Genomic DNA, 15,399 nt, shown 5'->3' on the forward strand with positions numbered 1-15,399 from the left:
GCCTGAAGCTTCCGCCATGGGGCTCTGGGCTTGGCGCTGGACCTCCCAGTCTCTGAGCCTGGGCAACGGAGGTGGGGAGTCTTGGAGGGGGGAGGGGCACCAGGAGAGGGCAGTGGTGTTTTCCGTCGGAGTTCAAGGTCGCTGATGGAGGACTCCACGGACTGGAGTGGGCTGGCAGCGCTGTGGGGTGGGGGGCGGGGAGACGGGCGGGAAAAAGGCTCTTTGGGGCTCCAGCGCCCGGCGCCCTGCAGAGCTGCCAGAGGAGGGCAGAAGTGCGGGGTCCCGCCCCCGACGGCTGCCCCTGGCTCCTGGCGGGCCGTGGGCGGGCACACACACCACCACCACCACCCGACCCACTGAGAGTCCATTCCTTCCGAGAGGCGCACCCTGAGAAGCCTCCGAGCGACTCCGGGCCTTGCTTCCAGCGGGCCCCTCGCCCACGCGCCCTCTGGAGCTCCCAGCACCGCGCTCGCCCCCGAAGGAGCCTGAGGCCCTGGCCCAGTCGGGCCCGCCTCGGGGCGCCTCAGAGGGTCCAGAAGCCACGCGTCCTTCTCTCCCAACCGAGTCCCCGCCCCCGCGCTGCCGCGGAGTCACTTACCAGACACCTCCGCCCAGTTCCCCTCGCACCTGACAGACGGCTGGACTGGCGGGTGGCCCCGCGGGCCAGCGGGTGGGGCGGGCGGCCGGGCCGCGGGCCGGGGGCGGGGACGGGGTGCAGAGGGGCGGCCCCTGCTCCGCCCGCAGCTCCCAGCGCTGTGGCTCCGACTCGCGCTCACGCTCGCACTTTTCCCCGAGCCGCGTGATGTCACGGGGAAGCAGCCAATCCTGGTGGGGCCGCGCCGCCCGCCCCGGGCCGGCCACCCAACGGGGACGCGCGGGGGCTACCACCCCGGGCGTCGGGGACCCCAGCTACGCGCGCCCCTCCCTGGAGCCGGCCGGCAGCTCTCCACTCGGGCACTATGGGGGTACCAACCACGGTCACCAGTGCTGCTTAGCGGGGGGCGCTGCCCTCCCGGGAGGCTGGGGGTGGGGTGGGGTGTCCGCGTTGTCATGGGGACGCGGCGCCCCCTCGCGGGCTGGGAAGGGAGCTGGCAGCCCCGTCTGGCTGCGTTCCCGTCTCCGCTCTGACCAAGCCCCCGGGACCGGTAGGTGGTCTCGCGCCCCGCCCGGACCTCACTCTTTATACTGCCCGGCTCGCAGCTGGACCACGGAGGCGCGAGTGTTTGACCCCAACAGGAGGTTATGGGTGGCTGGGGTCGGCTCTGCCGCCCCGGTTCCGTCGGGGCGGAGAGCCGAAGGCCGGCAGTTTCGAGCCTCGAGGCTGCGTATTGGCTACCGGGCAGCCACAGAAGAGGGGCGCCGTCGGGGCCTGGGAAGGAGCTGGAGAGAGAAGCCAGGCAACGGTCCCCAGGGAGAGAGGAGCCGGCTCATCGCACACAACCCCGCCCGCCCCCCATTCCTGCCGCCCTGTTCCCTGCTCCCGCGCTCCAAGCCGGGGAGTGGGTGCGCACCCTTTCTCCAGCCCCGAGAAAGGACACGCCGCTCATCCAGTCGCGGCCTGGAGGGCAGGTTCACCGATGCCTGTGCGGGAAAGCCGAGTGCCCAAGGTCACCTGGAGCAGACCCCGGAACGAGACCCCAGAGGGCGAGCTGCTGGTCTCTTGAAGTGTCCGGGAACCGCGCGGGCTGGAGCCTTGGGACTTGGGGCCTTGCCTGCACCGAGCAGGAGGGTCCACTGGGGCGCTCGCCGGACTGAGAGCAGGGAGGCTTCAGCACCTCGGAGAGCTCCACCTCGGCCCTGACCTTGGCGGCTCTGCTCCGCTTGCCCAGGCTCCAGCGTTTCTGCCTCCCTCTGAGATGGCCCTTCCTTGGGCCGGCCAAGGTCCGACTCGATCCCACAACGCCCGGGCCTGTCACCCCAAACTCTCTGAGCGCAAACACCCGATTAACCTTAAGACGGATGGGTTCTTCTCTTGGAAAAACAACTCAAGTCCCGCCCCTCCTCCACCCTCCCCCAAGGGTTGGGCGGGGGGCTGTGTGTGGGGGGGAGGTGGAGGCCGCACCAGTGGAGGAGGCAGCAGGAGCTGCCAGAGAAGGGGCGGGAACTCAGGCAAGAAGCAGCCCTTTGGGGCTCTTGGTGTGGAGCCCTCTGTGCTGAACAATGAGGCAGAGGTCGGGTCCTAACGCTCCCCAAGGCGACGGCTGGAGTTGGCAGTCGGCTACGGTGAGAAGCCATGGTCCTTTACATGAACGATCTGGTCTCCCATGATTCCCATAACCAAAGAATGAAAAAGCCCTATTGTTCTTGCTCCCACTTCACAGATGAGGAAACAGGCTTGGTTGGTTCATATGACAATTAGATGACAGTCTGCACTCACTGGTTTCCCTTTTTCACATCCCTCCTAGGGTCCAGGAGAGGGTGGTCCTCCTAGGAGGGTGAAAGTGTGTGTGTGCACACGCACACAGGCTGGGAGAAGGCCAGACACTTATAACTGTCAGATGGGGAAACAAGCAAGCCCACTGGAGGCCACAGAAACTTAATAGAAAAGTCTCCAACCACTGCCTTGAATTCTTCCAGAAGCTGTCAGGCAAACCTGCTCCAGTTTCTCCAAAATCCCTACTATGGTGTAGGGCATTCGGCCTCCCCCAATCCCAGAACGTGGAGAGCTGAGACAGGAACCAGGGGACCTGGTTTAGTCTGTACTCTCTACTTTTGATCCAACTGGGTCCATAGACATCTTGGGTCCACAGAACTGCTCTGAACCTATTTCCTCATCTCCAAGTGGGATTGCTGAGCTCTGCCCCGCTGGCCCCATAACCTCATCATGATATGCAAGGGGGCCCATGAAGGCCCTACTGGGGAGGCTCTACCCACACAGCAAGGGCTTTCTAAGGAAAGAGGTTGGTGTGGGGACGGAATGTGTTGACAGGGGCCTCTGTACAGGTAGGGGCTGGGTTCATCCTTGGCCAGTAAGGACAGAGGCGAGGCCAGGCAGGACTGAATTTAGATCACTTCATCCACAAAGCCTCCTCATACCCCCTTTTCCAAAGTAACAGAATATGTCAGGGTCCCATCTGGGTTCAAACCCTGGCTCCACCATTTAGTTGTGTGGTCTGGGTGTACCAGTACCCACCTCAGAGGGTTTTTGGTGCTAAGGACTGAGAGATAATAAACACTGAATCCTTGGCACACGGTTTACACTCAACAAATTCATAGTCCCCACTCTTGGACCACGTAATTCTTTCTTTCACTGGGGGAAGTATGTGGGTGGAGGGCAGGCATTGCAGCGGGCGCCCTTCTCTTTCCATCCTTTAATGCGTAGCTCAAATCTCACCTCTTCAAGGAGGCCTTTTCTTACAGAGTTGGAAATAACTTTAAGAGGTTGTAGAGTACAAGCCCTGCCTCCTAGAGGGAGAAAATGAAGCAAGAGAAAAGGCAAGTGGCCTGCCCAAGGTCTCACAGTTAGCTGATGTGTCTTAGTCCAGAGTGTGCTGTAATATAATAGTTTTCCAAAAAATTCTAGTGTTCCTCACCATATAACTCTTCACACTGTTTTGTATTATTTGCTTGCCCATTTGATCTTTTGGTTTTGCCTCTCCTGGGGCAGAACCTATACTTCTGTATGCCCCATAGTGTCTGGGACAGAATTAAGCACACAAAAGTACTCAAGAAGTACTTGTTGCTGGCAAAAAGCCCTGGGGTGGCTCTGATTTCCCTGTATACCTCTGTGAGAGCAGGGTCAAACATCCCTCTTCCACTTTCTGACTTAAAACTAAGTGGCCAAGGCCCATGACTACAGCACGCCCCTCAGCCGCTGTCCAGACACAAAGTAAAGGGAAACCTGAGCAGCCAGCAAATGGCATCTTTGGGGGATGACTGTAGATAAGGCCAAGCTCCCTGCTGGCCAACCCAGACACCCATTATGGGTGCTTTCCCAGGACTGCAGGAGAGCCAGCTTTCTGGCCAGTTACATCTTCACTCCAGGCCCATGATCCTGGGTAGGAAGCAATCACGACGAGCAACCTTCCATCATTCTTACCTACCCACCTGTTACTGTGACGGTTGCTCCAGTCCTTAGCAGGCCCCTGGGAAGCAGGAGGTAGAGGCACACAGACGCAGCATGAAGCAGAGGTGGCAGCCCTTACCTGAGTGGCTTCTGCTGAGGCATCACGGGGCTCCCCACCTAGGAGGACAGCAGCACCATAAACAGTGCCTGGGAGAAACCAGGGCGGCTCAGTTCAATGTCCTCCCCCGGCCCCCCATCACTAACCCCCCCCCCCAACCCCCATGGAAATAAACAGAGAGGAGACTGGTGAGGGGCATGTCATCATTTTAATGATGTAGATCTTTGGTGTTTCCCTCATTAGCAGTCAGACTATCCCCTCTCCTCCCACCACAATGTTTCTATGATGAGTTACAAACAGAAAAGAAATCACATTTTCATACTAAAAACAAAATAATCAGAGCCTTGATTTCTCCACTAGAAACTACATGTACAGTTCAAGATTCCACATGCAACACCTTAAATCACAGACCAAGACCTCACATTCTGACCTGGAGTCTCATCCCCTCCCCCAGCCTTGGGCTGGCTTTGGCCTAGGCTCAGCTAATACTGACACCCACAGGTGCTGCTCTGAGGGCCTTGGGGGGTGGTGGGGAAGGAGGAGCTTGGTGGACAAGCGCTGGGGGCTGGCCAGCCTACACCCCCCACTCCTGAGTGAGGACCTGCCCACCGTCCCTTGACCCCATCCTGTCTCAGGCAAGCAGGATGCCCCATTCACTCCATGGTTGTTCCCCACCAGTAAGTGCAGGAAGTCCCTGTCCTCAGGAATCCGAAGGCCTGGCCTGACCCCTGACTGTGGTCTCTGTGGGGTAAGATGATCAAGAGAGGCTGAAGCTCTGGAAGGCTCAGAGATGGAGCTGGTTTCTGGGGGCCAGGCCGCTCCTCCTGCACTAGGGCTCCTAGTGGCTCTGCCTGCACAACAGGTGAACAGGGAGAAGCTGGCCCACTGGCCACCGTCCAGGATGGTTTGGCCCAGATCTGGAAGACTAGTCACCCTTCTGAGGGCTCTCTGCCCGGGGCTGAGTCCCTTGAGCCTTGTTTCCAGGAGAAAGGGGGGTTCGTGGCAGGGATACCCACTTCCTCCTCCATTCACACTGAGCGCAGCAGTCTGTGGCTCCCTTGGGCTCCAGATCCTGGAAGGTTCTAGTCCCTGGAGGCAAGCCTTGCCCCTTTGACTGCCTCACACTGGCTGACTCGGGCTCCCTCTCGACCCCCCACCCTCTCGCTCCTGTTTCCTGACGCAGCCCGCGGCTCTTCTGCGCGTACAGTTCCCAGTCAGCTGTGAGGTCCGGTTTCTGCTCAGCGGTTTGAGGGGAGGCACCAGTGCACACATGTCTCTACCTGTTCCGTGGCTCCCCACTGGGGCCCGCAGCCTCCCCCAGGCTGCTGACCCCGCCATCGGGAAGGTGGTTGTTATTGGTGAGGTCGCAGTGCAGGGCTGGTCCCTCAGCGCTGGGAAGGGGGACAGGGGAGGAGGCGGGCAGGACTGCCTGGGGTGGGTCCCGCGCAGGGGTACCAGGCTGGTCCCAGGAGGCTGTCCGGGGGCTCAGGCCTCGCTCTGCCAGCTGCCCAGCTTCCGGGAGCAGTCCCCGAGAGGTGGAGGGCTGGGGCGAGGGGGCGCGTGCGACCCCAGGTTCGGTGCCCGTCTGGGAGCTGCGGTGAATACGGTGGCTGACGATGATGTTGTTGCCGAAACCACCCATGGAGGCCATGGTGGTGCTCTGCTCCCGCTGCACCACGGCTGTCATGCCCCCTTCCGCCATCAGCCGCTGGATCCTGCTGAGAGCGTCTTCCCCGCTGGCACCGTACTCAGAGCCCTCACCTGGAAGGCACAAAGCAGAAGGGAGGGAATTAACTGCTGGCCTGGGCCTCTGAGTCAGGCAGGCCACTGCTAGTAGGAACTGGGGGATTCTAACTAAAAGCAGAAACAAGAAGAGGGTCAATACCTCACTTCAAGAATCAGTCAGGCGACAGACGAATGGATAAAGAAGATGTGGCACATGTATACAATGGAATATTACTCAGCCATAAAAAAGAACAAAACTGAGTTATTTGTAATGAGGTGGATGGACCTAGAGTCTGTCATACAGAGCGAAGTCAGAAAGAGAAAAACAAATACTGTATGCTAACGCACATATATGAAATCTAAAAAAATTGTATTGATGAACCTAGTGACAGGGCAGGAATAAAGATGCAGATGTAGAGACCAGACTTGAGGACACGGGCGGGGGAAGGGTAAGCTGGGACGAAGTGAGAGAGTGGCATGGACTTATATACACTACCAAATGTAAAATAGATAGCTAGTGGGAAGCTGCTACATAGCACAGGGAGATCAGCTTGATGCTTTGTGATGACGTAGAGGGGTGGGATAGGAGGGGTGGGATAGGGAGGGTGGGAGGGAGGCTCAAGAGGGAGGGGGTATGGGGATATATGTATACCATACAGCTGATTCATTTTGTTGAACAGCAGAAACTAACACAGCATTGTAAAGCAATTATACTCCAATAAAGATATTACAAAAAAAAAAAAAAGAATAAGTCAGGGACTTGAAAACTAGATAAGACTCCCCAAACAACCGTAATTCGTACTTCTGTTTTACAGGTGGTGAAATTGAGGCCTAGGTGGCCGAGGCTGCTCAGCTGGTTAACAGGCAGGGCTGGACCAGAAGCTGGGAGTCTGGTTTTAACCCTCTGGACACCACAGGCAGACTGGTCATGCATCTAATGCAGGCAGCCCAGACAGCTGGCTGTGTCTGCTCCTCCCTGTCTCGGGTAACCTGGTAGACCTGGCCCTGGAACAAGGTACACTGCCTGGTCTTTGGAAAGCGAGGGCACCGTACGGGGTGTGGCTAGAAGGCAAACAGTCTGCTCCGCTCCGTTTCAAAGCTGTGCTCTTTCTCTTCATTGTTGTTCTGTTTGTCACTTCCTAAAAGCACATGAGGAAGATGACTTTTAACTGTTCCCTAGAAGGCATTCTGTCTTACCCACCAACTTTCCCAAGTTATTTCCCACATACTGTTCCCCGGGGGCTGGATGTCTGATACCCTCATTTTTCACTAGAGGCAGCCAACTGCCCCAGCCTGAGGCTTCAGTCTGCACCTCTAGGGAGGAAGAGAGAAGGTTCTGCTCTTTCCCCAAAAGCCTGAGTATTCCCTTGTCTGTGAGCAGACGAGGCTTTGGCTCAGACCTTAGTTCTGCCACTCACTAGCTGTGTGACCTAGAATAAGTCCCTTGCCACCCACATTCCTGTTTTATCTTTTTTTGGCTGTGTCGGGTCTTAGTTGCAGCATGCAGGATCTTCGTTGAGGCACGCGGGATCTTTCGTTGCAGTGTGCAGGCTTCTCTAGTTGTGGTGCACGGGCTTCTCTGTAGTTGTGGCATGCGGGTTTTCTCTCTCTAGTTGTGGCGTGCAGGCTCCAGGTCACGTGGGCTCTGTAGTTGTGGCGCGTGGGCTCTCTTGTTGAGGCACGCGGGCTCTCTTGTTGAGGCACGCGAGCTCAGTAGTTGTGCCATGTGGGCTTAGTTGCCCCATGGCATGTGGGATCTCAGATCTCCGACCAGGGATCGAACCCATGTCCCCCTGCAATGGAAGGCGGATACTTCACCACTGGACCACCAGGGAAGTACCCCTCAATTTTCTGACTTGCAAAAGAGGGATGTAACATCCAGCCTGCATGGTGCCGGGCAGAGGGAATGAGATAACGCCCGTTACGCACCTGACACACAGCGGGTGCTCAGTCAGTGGTGGCTGTTGTGAATAACCTGGATTCTGCAGGAAGAACCCCACCCTGAGGGACCTTCCTCCAGCCTGTGTTCAGCCCCCACTGGGCAGACATGCAGTCCAAGCCTGTGGGCAACTATGATCAAGGCTCCCGGGCTGCCAGGGTTGCTCTACCAAACTATGTACGTATTTTTTTCCTTTGGCTACCTGTTGGCCACTTTGGGATTTTGCAGTTTGGGCAGCTTTGATGGTGAGTTTTGAACTTTTCTGGGGGTACTTGTTGCCAACAGCTATCTTTGCAAGACTTTCTTTGCTCCCACACTGTCCAGTGCCTTCTCCCTGCTCACCTTGTCAGAGCTGGATTTCCAGGCAGCCAGTTTTGCAGCTTAGCTGCATCGGAGTCCCGTTAGATCTCTCCCTCCTTGCGACTGCTTGGCAGGCATGTGCTGGTAGTTCTTCCTCCGGGTCTCAGTGAGACAGTTTGTCCCAGCACTGAGTAGGGACTCCGCCTGGGCTTTCACTTATGTCCAGCTTGCTTTTCTCCAGATTTTCTAGTAAATTCTACCCTCCCACCTCCAACCCCTCAAGGCAAGCTGCCCTGACATGCTTCCCCCTCAGACAGCTCAGTGCCAACTCCCAGGGCAGAAGGAAAGAGAACGTGAAGGGCTCTCAGAGTACTTCTCTCAAGGGAAAAGCTGTTCAGCAGTGGGTAGGGGTAAGAGGAAAGGTCAACCTAGGGCTTTGGTGCCAGCACAGCTTCTACCCTGTGAGCCAAAAGGGCTACCTGGAGAGGGCCCATGGGGACCTCCCTGTGCTCACTGCCACCGCCACAGTTTTCCAAGAATGCTATGCACTGAGGGCCTCCCCAGCCCGGCCTGGGGTATGCAGTAGGCTGGGCCACGGCCTGCTGGCATTGGAGCTCAGTGGGCTGGGCTCTGTGCCCGGTGAACTATCAGCTCTTTTCCTGTAGATCACTTCGAGGGGCAGGACAGGTCTGCCTTGGGGCCTTAGGGGAGCTGTCACAGCTAGGTCCTAGCCCTGCTGCTGGCACTCGGGTCTGGGCCCTCCTGTCCTTTCCCACTGTGCCAGTGGCTCCAGGCCTGGCCACCTCTCACCACAACTATGGCTGTCTTTCCTAAATGGTCTTCTTGCTTCTCTCTCTCCTTTCCACCCAGCCTCCACGCTGCTGCTATTACCATTCTAATTCGGCTCTGATCCACTGAGTTCTGGTTAAGTCCATACTCTGTTCAAAACCCAGCAGCTCCAAGAGTCCTCAAGTAGTTAAGGCTCTCACCGTGACATTTAAGGGCCCTCTCTGGTCAGGTCCTAGCTGTTTCCCTGACCATCCCCCTTCCTGAACCCAGAGACTCAGCGCTGCTGTGTGCCCAGCGCCCCTGCCTGCAACACACTGTGGGTGCTCTACCTGCCACGCACCTGCCCATTTCCCCATGTCCGAAGTCCATTTGTTTTCAAGGGCCAACACAAGTGCCACCTCCCTCACCCTGCCTTCCGTGGTCCCCAGCTGGGAGTGGCTGCTCCTGCCCTGAGCCCCACAGAGACCCACACCTCTCTGCGTCAGAGTTCTCTCCCTCTGGGCTCTAAGTTCCTGACGGTCTCGGACTAAGTTTTATTCATCTTTGGGCTTGCACTTGGCATCTACCTGTCGAATGTGTGGATGAATAAAGGGCTCCCAGGCTGCCTACAGGCATTCCAGACTTAAGGGGGCTTCTGAAAACTGGTCACATGTTACCCTTCTGCTATGGGGACAGAGTTATATGTCTGTTTCCTTTCTGGACTTATTTTTGAGGGTAGAGACATGGCTTCATCTCTGAATCGGATTCCCTCTGCAATACCTGTGGATGCATGGTGCCTAATACAATACTAGACATAAAGTAAGCACTCACAAAAGATGGGATAGAAGAGTTTAAAATGTACACACAAACGATTTCCTCAGGGCTGGGTGTAGGTAGCTTCAGCCTAGAGAGCTGTGAGCTGTGCTTCTCTCTTGGGAACTCTAAGTCAAGGCTGCGAGCCAAGGTAGGCAGCCAGCACATTCTTCAACAGGAAAACACACTGGGGCCTGAGAGAAGTGGCAGCCGTGGTCAGGGATCCAAGCTATCAGCTCCAGGAGCAGTGGCGGCCACAGGGGTTAATTCTGCTGTCTCCTTCCCTGTAGCAAAAGCATTTCTTTTTGTCTCTGAAAAATGGTAAACTGATTTAGTGTTGACATGAGATCATCTCCTTGGCAAGTTCTAAGGTACATTCTGGATGCAGAGGCCAGAGTGGGATCAGGAACTTCCCATAATGCCCAATTCTGGGGGTTTCACTGCCCAGAAGAGGGAAGCCAGATTGCATCAGAGGAGGAGCTGCCCTTCCTGACCTCAGGGGGCACCTTTTCCTTCCCTTTTCACATTTGCTTTTCCCTGGCCCAGCTGGTCTGTCATCTTCACCAGACAACAAAAAGGTCCAGGCAACCCTTCTCAGTGGTCAGAGGCAGAGCCATGGGCTCCCCAAATAGTGCAGCACAGCCAAGCTCAGGGGCAGGGCCTTGCCTCTGCTCAATTCATTCATTCCACACACTTCTTGAGTGCCCACTGTGTGCCAGGCAGGCACTGTATCAGAGCTGGGAGCAAACAGTGAGCCCAGGGAATGCCTCCCCTCCCTTTCTGAGTGACAGGGTAGGGAAGCTTTAAAGCTGGACAAGACAAGTAAAAAAGCCAACACCTGCAAATTCCCCCTGAGGAGGGCTCCTCCGGGAAGTCCTAGACAGAACTGAATAGATTTTAATAAAATTCTTATAGAACATGAAAACGAGGAGCAGCCTGGGACCCTTCAATGCTAACCAATGGGAAAGGGCTAGGGGAGGGGCAGGCCACAGAATGGTAATCACCACAAGTGGAGCTGGTTGCCCACAGTAATAGACTGGGCCCTGGTGTGTGGAGGGATGCAGAGGCGGGTATCCCCCCACCAGCCCCACCTTCTAGCTAAGCCCAGAAGAAGAGTTAACCAACTTGATGAGCGGTTTCCTCTAGTAGTTTTGCCAACTGGGAGACAGAAGGCAGGCGCGCGCGCCTGTGCGTGTGTGTGTAGCTGCTGTGCCTGCCTGCTACATGGGGAAAGTGGACCAGGAAGGAAGTCTGAGCCCAAGAAGACTCTTGATTCCTGGTCCGCCTACCAGAGCGGCAGTAGTGGATGGTGGTCAGTGGGGTAAGCACCTCAGAACAACGCTCCTGGCCCCAGGAGAGACGAGGCTGGCCAGTCACACCCATTGGTCAATGCCCCACACATCTTCTCCCCATACTTCTTTCTAGGTGTGGGGCTTTCTGAAAGGGACTATGATGCTGTCCCTTTCAGAGCTGGAGGTCCAGAGCTCCAGGCAAAGTTCACCACGCCAGACAGATGCAGTGAGCCATCCTGAACTACCCTGCCAAGGCTCCTGTTCTAGAGAACAGCCTATTCAACTGCTGCCTCTGCTGAAGAGTGCCTCTGGTCTCTGAAGGGCGCCTCTGGTCTCTGAAGGGCTCGCCCTCCACCACCTGTTCTACTTTGTAGGGAGGAGACTGGGAGAGAATCAGGTTCTGGTCTCAAACTGGAAAACAGAACCTCCCTCCTCCTGCCAGCCCATCATCCCCATCCCGAAACAGGAAGAAAGGAACTTATAATTGACTGGAGGTCAGAAATAAGCTGATGCTAATCAAAAAATATCAGAGGCTTCTTTGGGAGGTGAAAACACCGGTGGATGCTCTTCTTCTCAAGTGGGGAGCCCCTGCTGCACTTCACTTTCAGGCTGAAGGCCTCACTTCTGACCCAGATCCCTGTAATCTGCCCTTCCTGCTCATCCAGGCTCAGTCTCAACACACGCTGACAGGCCACGAACAAGAGCCCACTAGTGAGTGGTCCTCAGTGCAGACTGTAATGTTTTTGAACTTGGTGCCCTTGCAGCTGCTGTCCCCTCCGCCAGGAATGCCTGCCCCCTGCCCCCATCCCACTGTGCCTGACATTTTCCTACTTATCCTTGAAGATTCAGCTCAGGGTCACCTCCTCCAGAAGTCTTCCCCGAGCCCCACAGTTGGGAGCTGGCCCCCCCTCCTCTGTGGCCCCGAGGTCCTTATCATGTGAAGCAATTATCTGCTGGGTGCCTGCCTCCCTCTCTAGACTTCCAGTTCCTTGGGGAAGGACCAAGGCCTATTTGTCTTTGCAACCCCAGTGGCTGATGCATGGAAGACAGTCAGGGAACGGCCACGAGATCGCGGCAGAGGGGCCGCCTCAGACAAGGACTTCCGCCTGGGGCTGGCTGGAGGAGCTCCAGATCTCTCCTCTTCAGTGAGGCTCGGAGCTGTGTTGGGCTGCTGCAGCCGCTACCTCTACACCAAGGGGTTTCCACCCAACAGATGCAGGAGGTGGCCTGGGCCACAGACCAAGAAGGGACTTAACTGTAAAAAATGTCAGTTCATGGCAGCGACAGGGACAGTGCACTGCTGGGGGGGCTGCAGTTTGGAAAGCTGTTCCCTGGAGGTGACACAGGCAGATTAGTTACTCCTTGCCCGATGCACACTTGTCCTCTCTTCTCATGGTCTCTCTTGAGCAAATGGCTTAACACGGACCTAGGAAATGTGGGTCTGTTTGGAGGCTGCCTTGTCTGGAGCCTGGAGCTGCCAGGGGCTGGGGTAGGCGGTAAGGACAGTGACTGAGCGAGAACAGCCTATTTAACACAGCTGCCAACACACTCCAAAGGGGCTCGAGCGTTACCGCTGGGAAGTGCTAATTGGTTCTTAGCAGTGTGAGGCCAGCGCAGAGCCAGGGCGGAGCTGGCTGAGCCACACCTGCAATAGGTGAGAGGAAGGGGCTGACTGCGCGCCAGGCTGCAGCCAAAATGGCCATGAAGCGCGGGTGTGTGAGGGCCTCACCTGTGGCAGTCCCGACTCTGCCAGGCTGGCGGCGGGGGAAGACAAGCTACCCTGTGGGGTGGCCCCGGAAGCCCGAGGCCTGGGGTGCGTGTCTCTGGAACGAGAGCTCACAGCAGGGAGTCTTCTCTATCTAGGTGACTCTCTGTGCTCTCTCTCCGGAAGAACACCCTGGGTCCTCCAAGTTTTAGAGGATAAGGAGGTCAGGGTCCTTGGTGCGGCTGAACAAAGCTGTGAGAGCAGCTCGCCTTGCCGGAGCAGTGACCCAGATCAGGGGAATGACCTTCCTGCCCGAGGAGGCGCCACCACGTGAGGGGCACTCACCCTGACGGCAGTGGTGCTCGCCCTGCACCAGCTGTCCGTGTGGACGGGCCGGGAGCCTCAGGGAGGGGTGAGAATGGTCCCAGCCCCCACCCCACGCCACTCTCCCGGTCTCATTTCCCCTCTAGCGTTACACGGCTCCTACCTTCACCAGGACCCGAAGCTGCTGTCCCCGGCTCCTGGATCTCCCTCTCTGTCTGTGTTTCGGCATTCTGCAGCTGAAGGGCCAGAGTCTGGGTGCCCTGAGATGTCACTGAGGTGGTGGGGTTCCGGGGCTGCAGCCCAATTGCATTCATCAGGCCCATGTCTCTGTCTGTCCTCCATGTGGCTCTGCTGGTGCTACGGAGAGAAAGGCAGACCGGAGTCAGGCAGGGCTGGGGATAGCACACCACACAGAGCTCCGCCTGCTCCATGCCAATCCCCAGGGCACAGCCTGGACCAGGGCCTGCAGGCTGAGAGGCCCATTCCTGCGGCTGCCTCCCGATGGCGGTGAACTCGCCTGTGTCCTTTCTCCTCCAGATCAGTCCACACCCTGGGACAATGAAAGGAGGTGGCAGAACCGTCCAGTTTTGCAAACCCAGCTGGTCCAGTCACTCAAACAATGAGGGCCTTTCTGGGGAGGTAGAGATGGCTGATCTTAAAAGACACTTCCTTAGATTCAGGAAGCCACTAGCTGAGCTCCACGGGACAAAGGGTGAGCAGCGGGAGAGGGCCCTTTCTCTCTTTAGCTTTTCGTTCCTTCTAACTATATGCTGACAAGATTCCAGTTTAAATTCTTGGAACTTCCACTGAATGTCCACTTTGGAGGAAAAGCACCGGGACTCCTGTGAGGCTGTTCTGGGGTCCTCCTTCGGGGCCTTCTGAAAAATAGACCCTTAAAGCAGGGAGCGCCAGCTGCCAATGAGTAAGGCCCAGGACCCAAGCTATACGCCCCCTTCCTCGGGCATTTCCTAGGCACTGACCCTCAGGACAGCTCGAGCTGGCAGCAGAGGCAGCCCAGGACTTTCAAGACAGTCACCAGCCACTCCTATCTGTAGCTGCTTCTGGGGATTACTCCTCCAGCTGTGCCCTGTACTTCCTCTAGGAAGCAGTGATTGCTTTGGCTTTATCATCGACCCAGGACTTTTTCTCAAAATGTTCCAGTCTTCATTAATGAATTGAGTGATGAGAGGATCAGTACCAGGTTCCTACTCTCTCACTGGCCCCTGGGGAGGGTCTGTCCCTGGGCTGAAGCTCTGGGCAGCTTGGACCCTGAGGCCTGGGTCACGTGGGAGACTGCCCACGAGCAATTTCCTAGGGAGGGCATCCGTCTCCAGTGTCCGCTCCTCTCTCCTCACTGCAGCTCGCCCAGATACCACGCCAGGATGAGAGGGCTAGACGGTGTCCTAGCTGGTCTTAAATCAAGGCTCTGAGGGCAGAGGTTCTGTTCTCTTTCTTAGCCATGAAACACTCTTCTCGAACGAAATCACGTGCAAAAGCTCAACGCATGAAGCAAATCAAAGAGGAGCTGCTCTGGCTGAGGACGGGCAGCTACAGAGCCCGGAGCACAGTCTGAGCGCACTGCTCCAGAGCCCACTGGTTGCAGAGGGAGGGCGGGCCTCCTCTTTCACAAACTCACCCAGGCCTCTCACTGCTTCGGCTGCTGGAGTGAACAGTGAAGACAGTCTCATTCAGCTGGTCCCAGTAGTACTCAACACCAGAGTTTAAGGCCCTGAAAATCAGTTGGGAAGGAGAAAAGGTGGAAGGCATTAGATAGGGAATGGCCAGAACCCCTTGCAATTCCTTCCTTCCTCTCTCCTGGGGCTGGGCTGAGGCCAGAACCAAAGATATTCCTGCATCAGGATGCTCAGTGTAGAGCAGACCAGACGAATCTCCAACAGCCCCAAAGCCTGGAGTGGTGGCTTTAGCCTCTTCCATCCCCCAGAGCCTAACTGGCTCCTCTTTGGGGCTAAGGAAGAGCTAAAAAATAGCCATGCCAGTCATAGGCAGTGAGTTCTGTGTGTTCTTCAGACACATGAGAAAGGAGCTAAGATGGCCCTGGAGACACCGGGTGCCACGGACAGCCCTGTCTAAAGGGTGTGCTTAGTGCTCAGAAACAGAGAGTGCAGGCTCTCACCACTGGGTCTTCCCTACAGCCATGGGGCCAGGAGAAAGGAAAATGAGGGCACCTTGACATTCTTACTTTGCCTGGAGCTCAGAAGTCTAAGCAGGAAAAAGCTCCTGCGGAGCCAGAGAAGCCCACATCTCTTTCTATTCTGGCCCTAGAGGCTCCTTTGCCAGGTAGAGGCTGGACAAGCAACTGGGAGAGCTGAAGATGACCCGGGAGGGCTCACAAACTTCTCCTGGGGGAGGGAGGAGAGAAACTCCAGCAGCGATGGGCTGGAATGCTGA

The 15,399-nt window shown here is 56.7% G+C and overlaps 1 protein-coding gene across 7 annotated transcripts in view; it reads right to left on the reverse strand.

Moving 5' to 3' along the window:
* Positions 1-4,321: 4,321 nt before the first annotated feature.
* AMBRA1 (autophagy and beclin 1 regulator 1) overlaps positions 4,322-15,399 on the reverse strand; it is a 181,494-nt gene continuing 170,416 nt past the window's right edge. For all 7 annotated transcript variants that reach the window (XM_059931504.1, XM_059931507.1, XM_059931506.1 and 4 more), the window contains 3 exons: positions 14,627-14,719; positions 13,154-13,347; positions 4,322-5,885 (listed from right to left, as the gene is read on the reverse strand). In XM_059931504.1, the coding sequence (XP_059787487.1) occupies positions 5,401-5,885; positions 13,154-13,347; positions 14,627-14,719 (772 nt within the window). In that variant the 3' untranslated portion in view covers positions 4,322-5,400. The remainder of the gene's footprint in view (positions 5,886-13,153; positions 13,348-14,626; positions 14,720-15,399) is intronic.

This window comes from Balaenoptera ricei, chromosome 8 (genome assembly GCF_028023285.1).
Source record: "Balaenoptera ricei isolate mBalRic1 chromosome 8, mBalRic1.hap2, whole genome shotgun sequence".
NCBI lineage: Eukaryota > Metazoa > Chordata > Mammalia > Artiodactyla > Balaenopteridae > Balaenoptera > Balaenoptera ricei.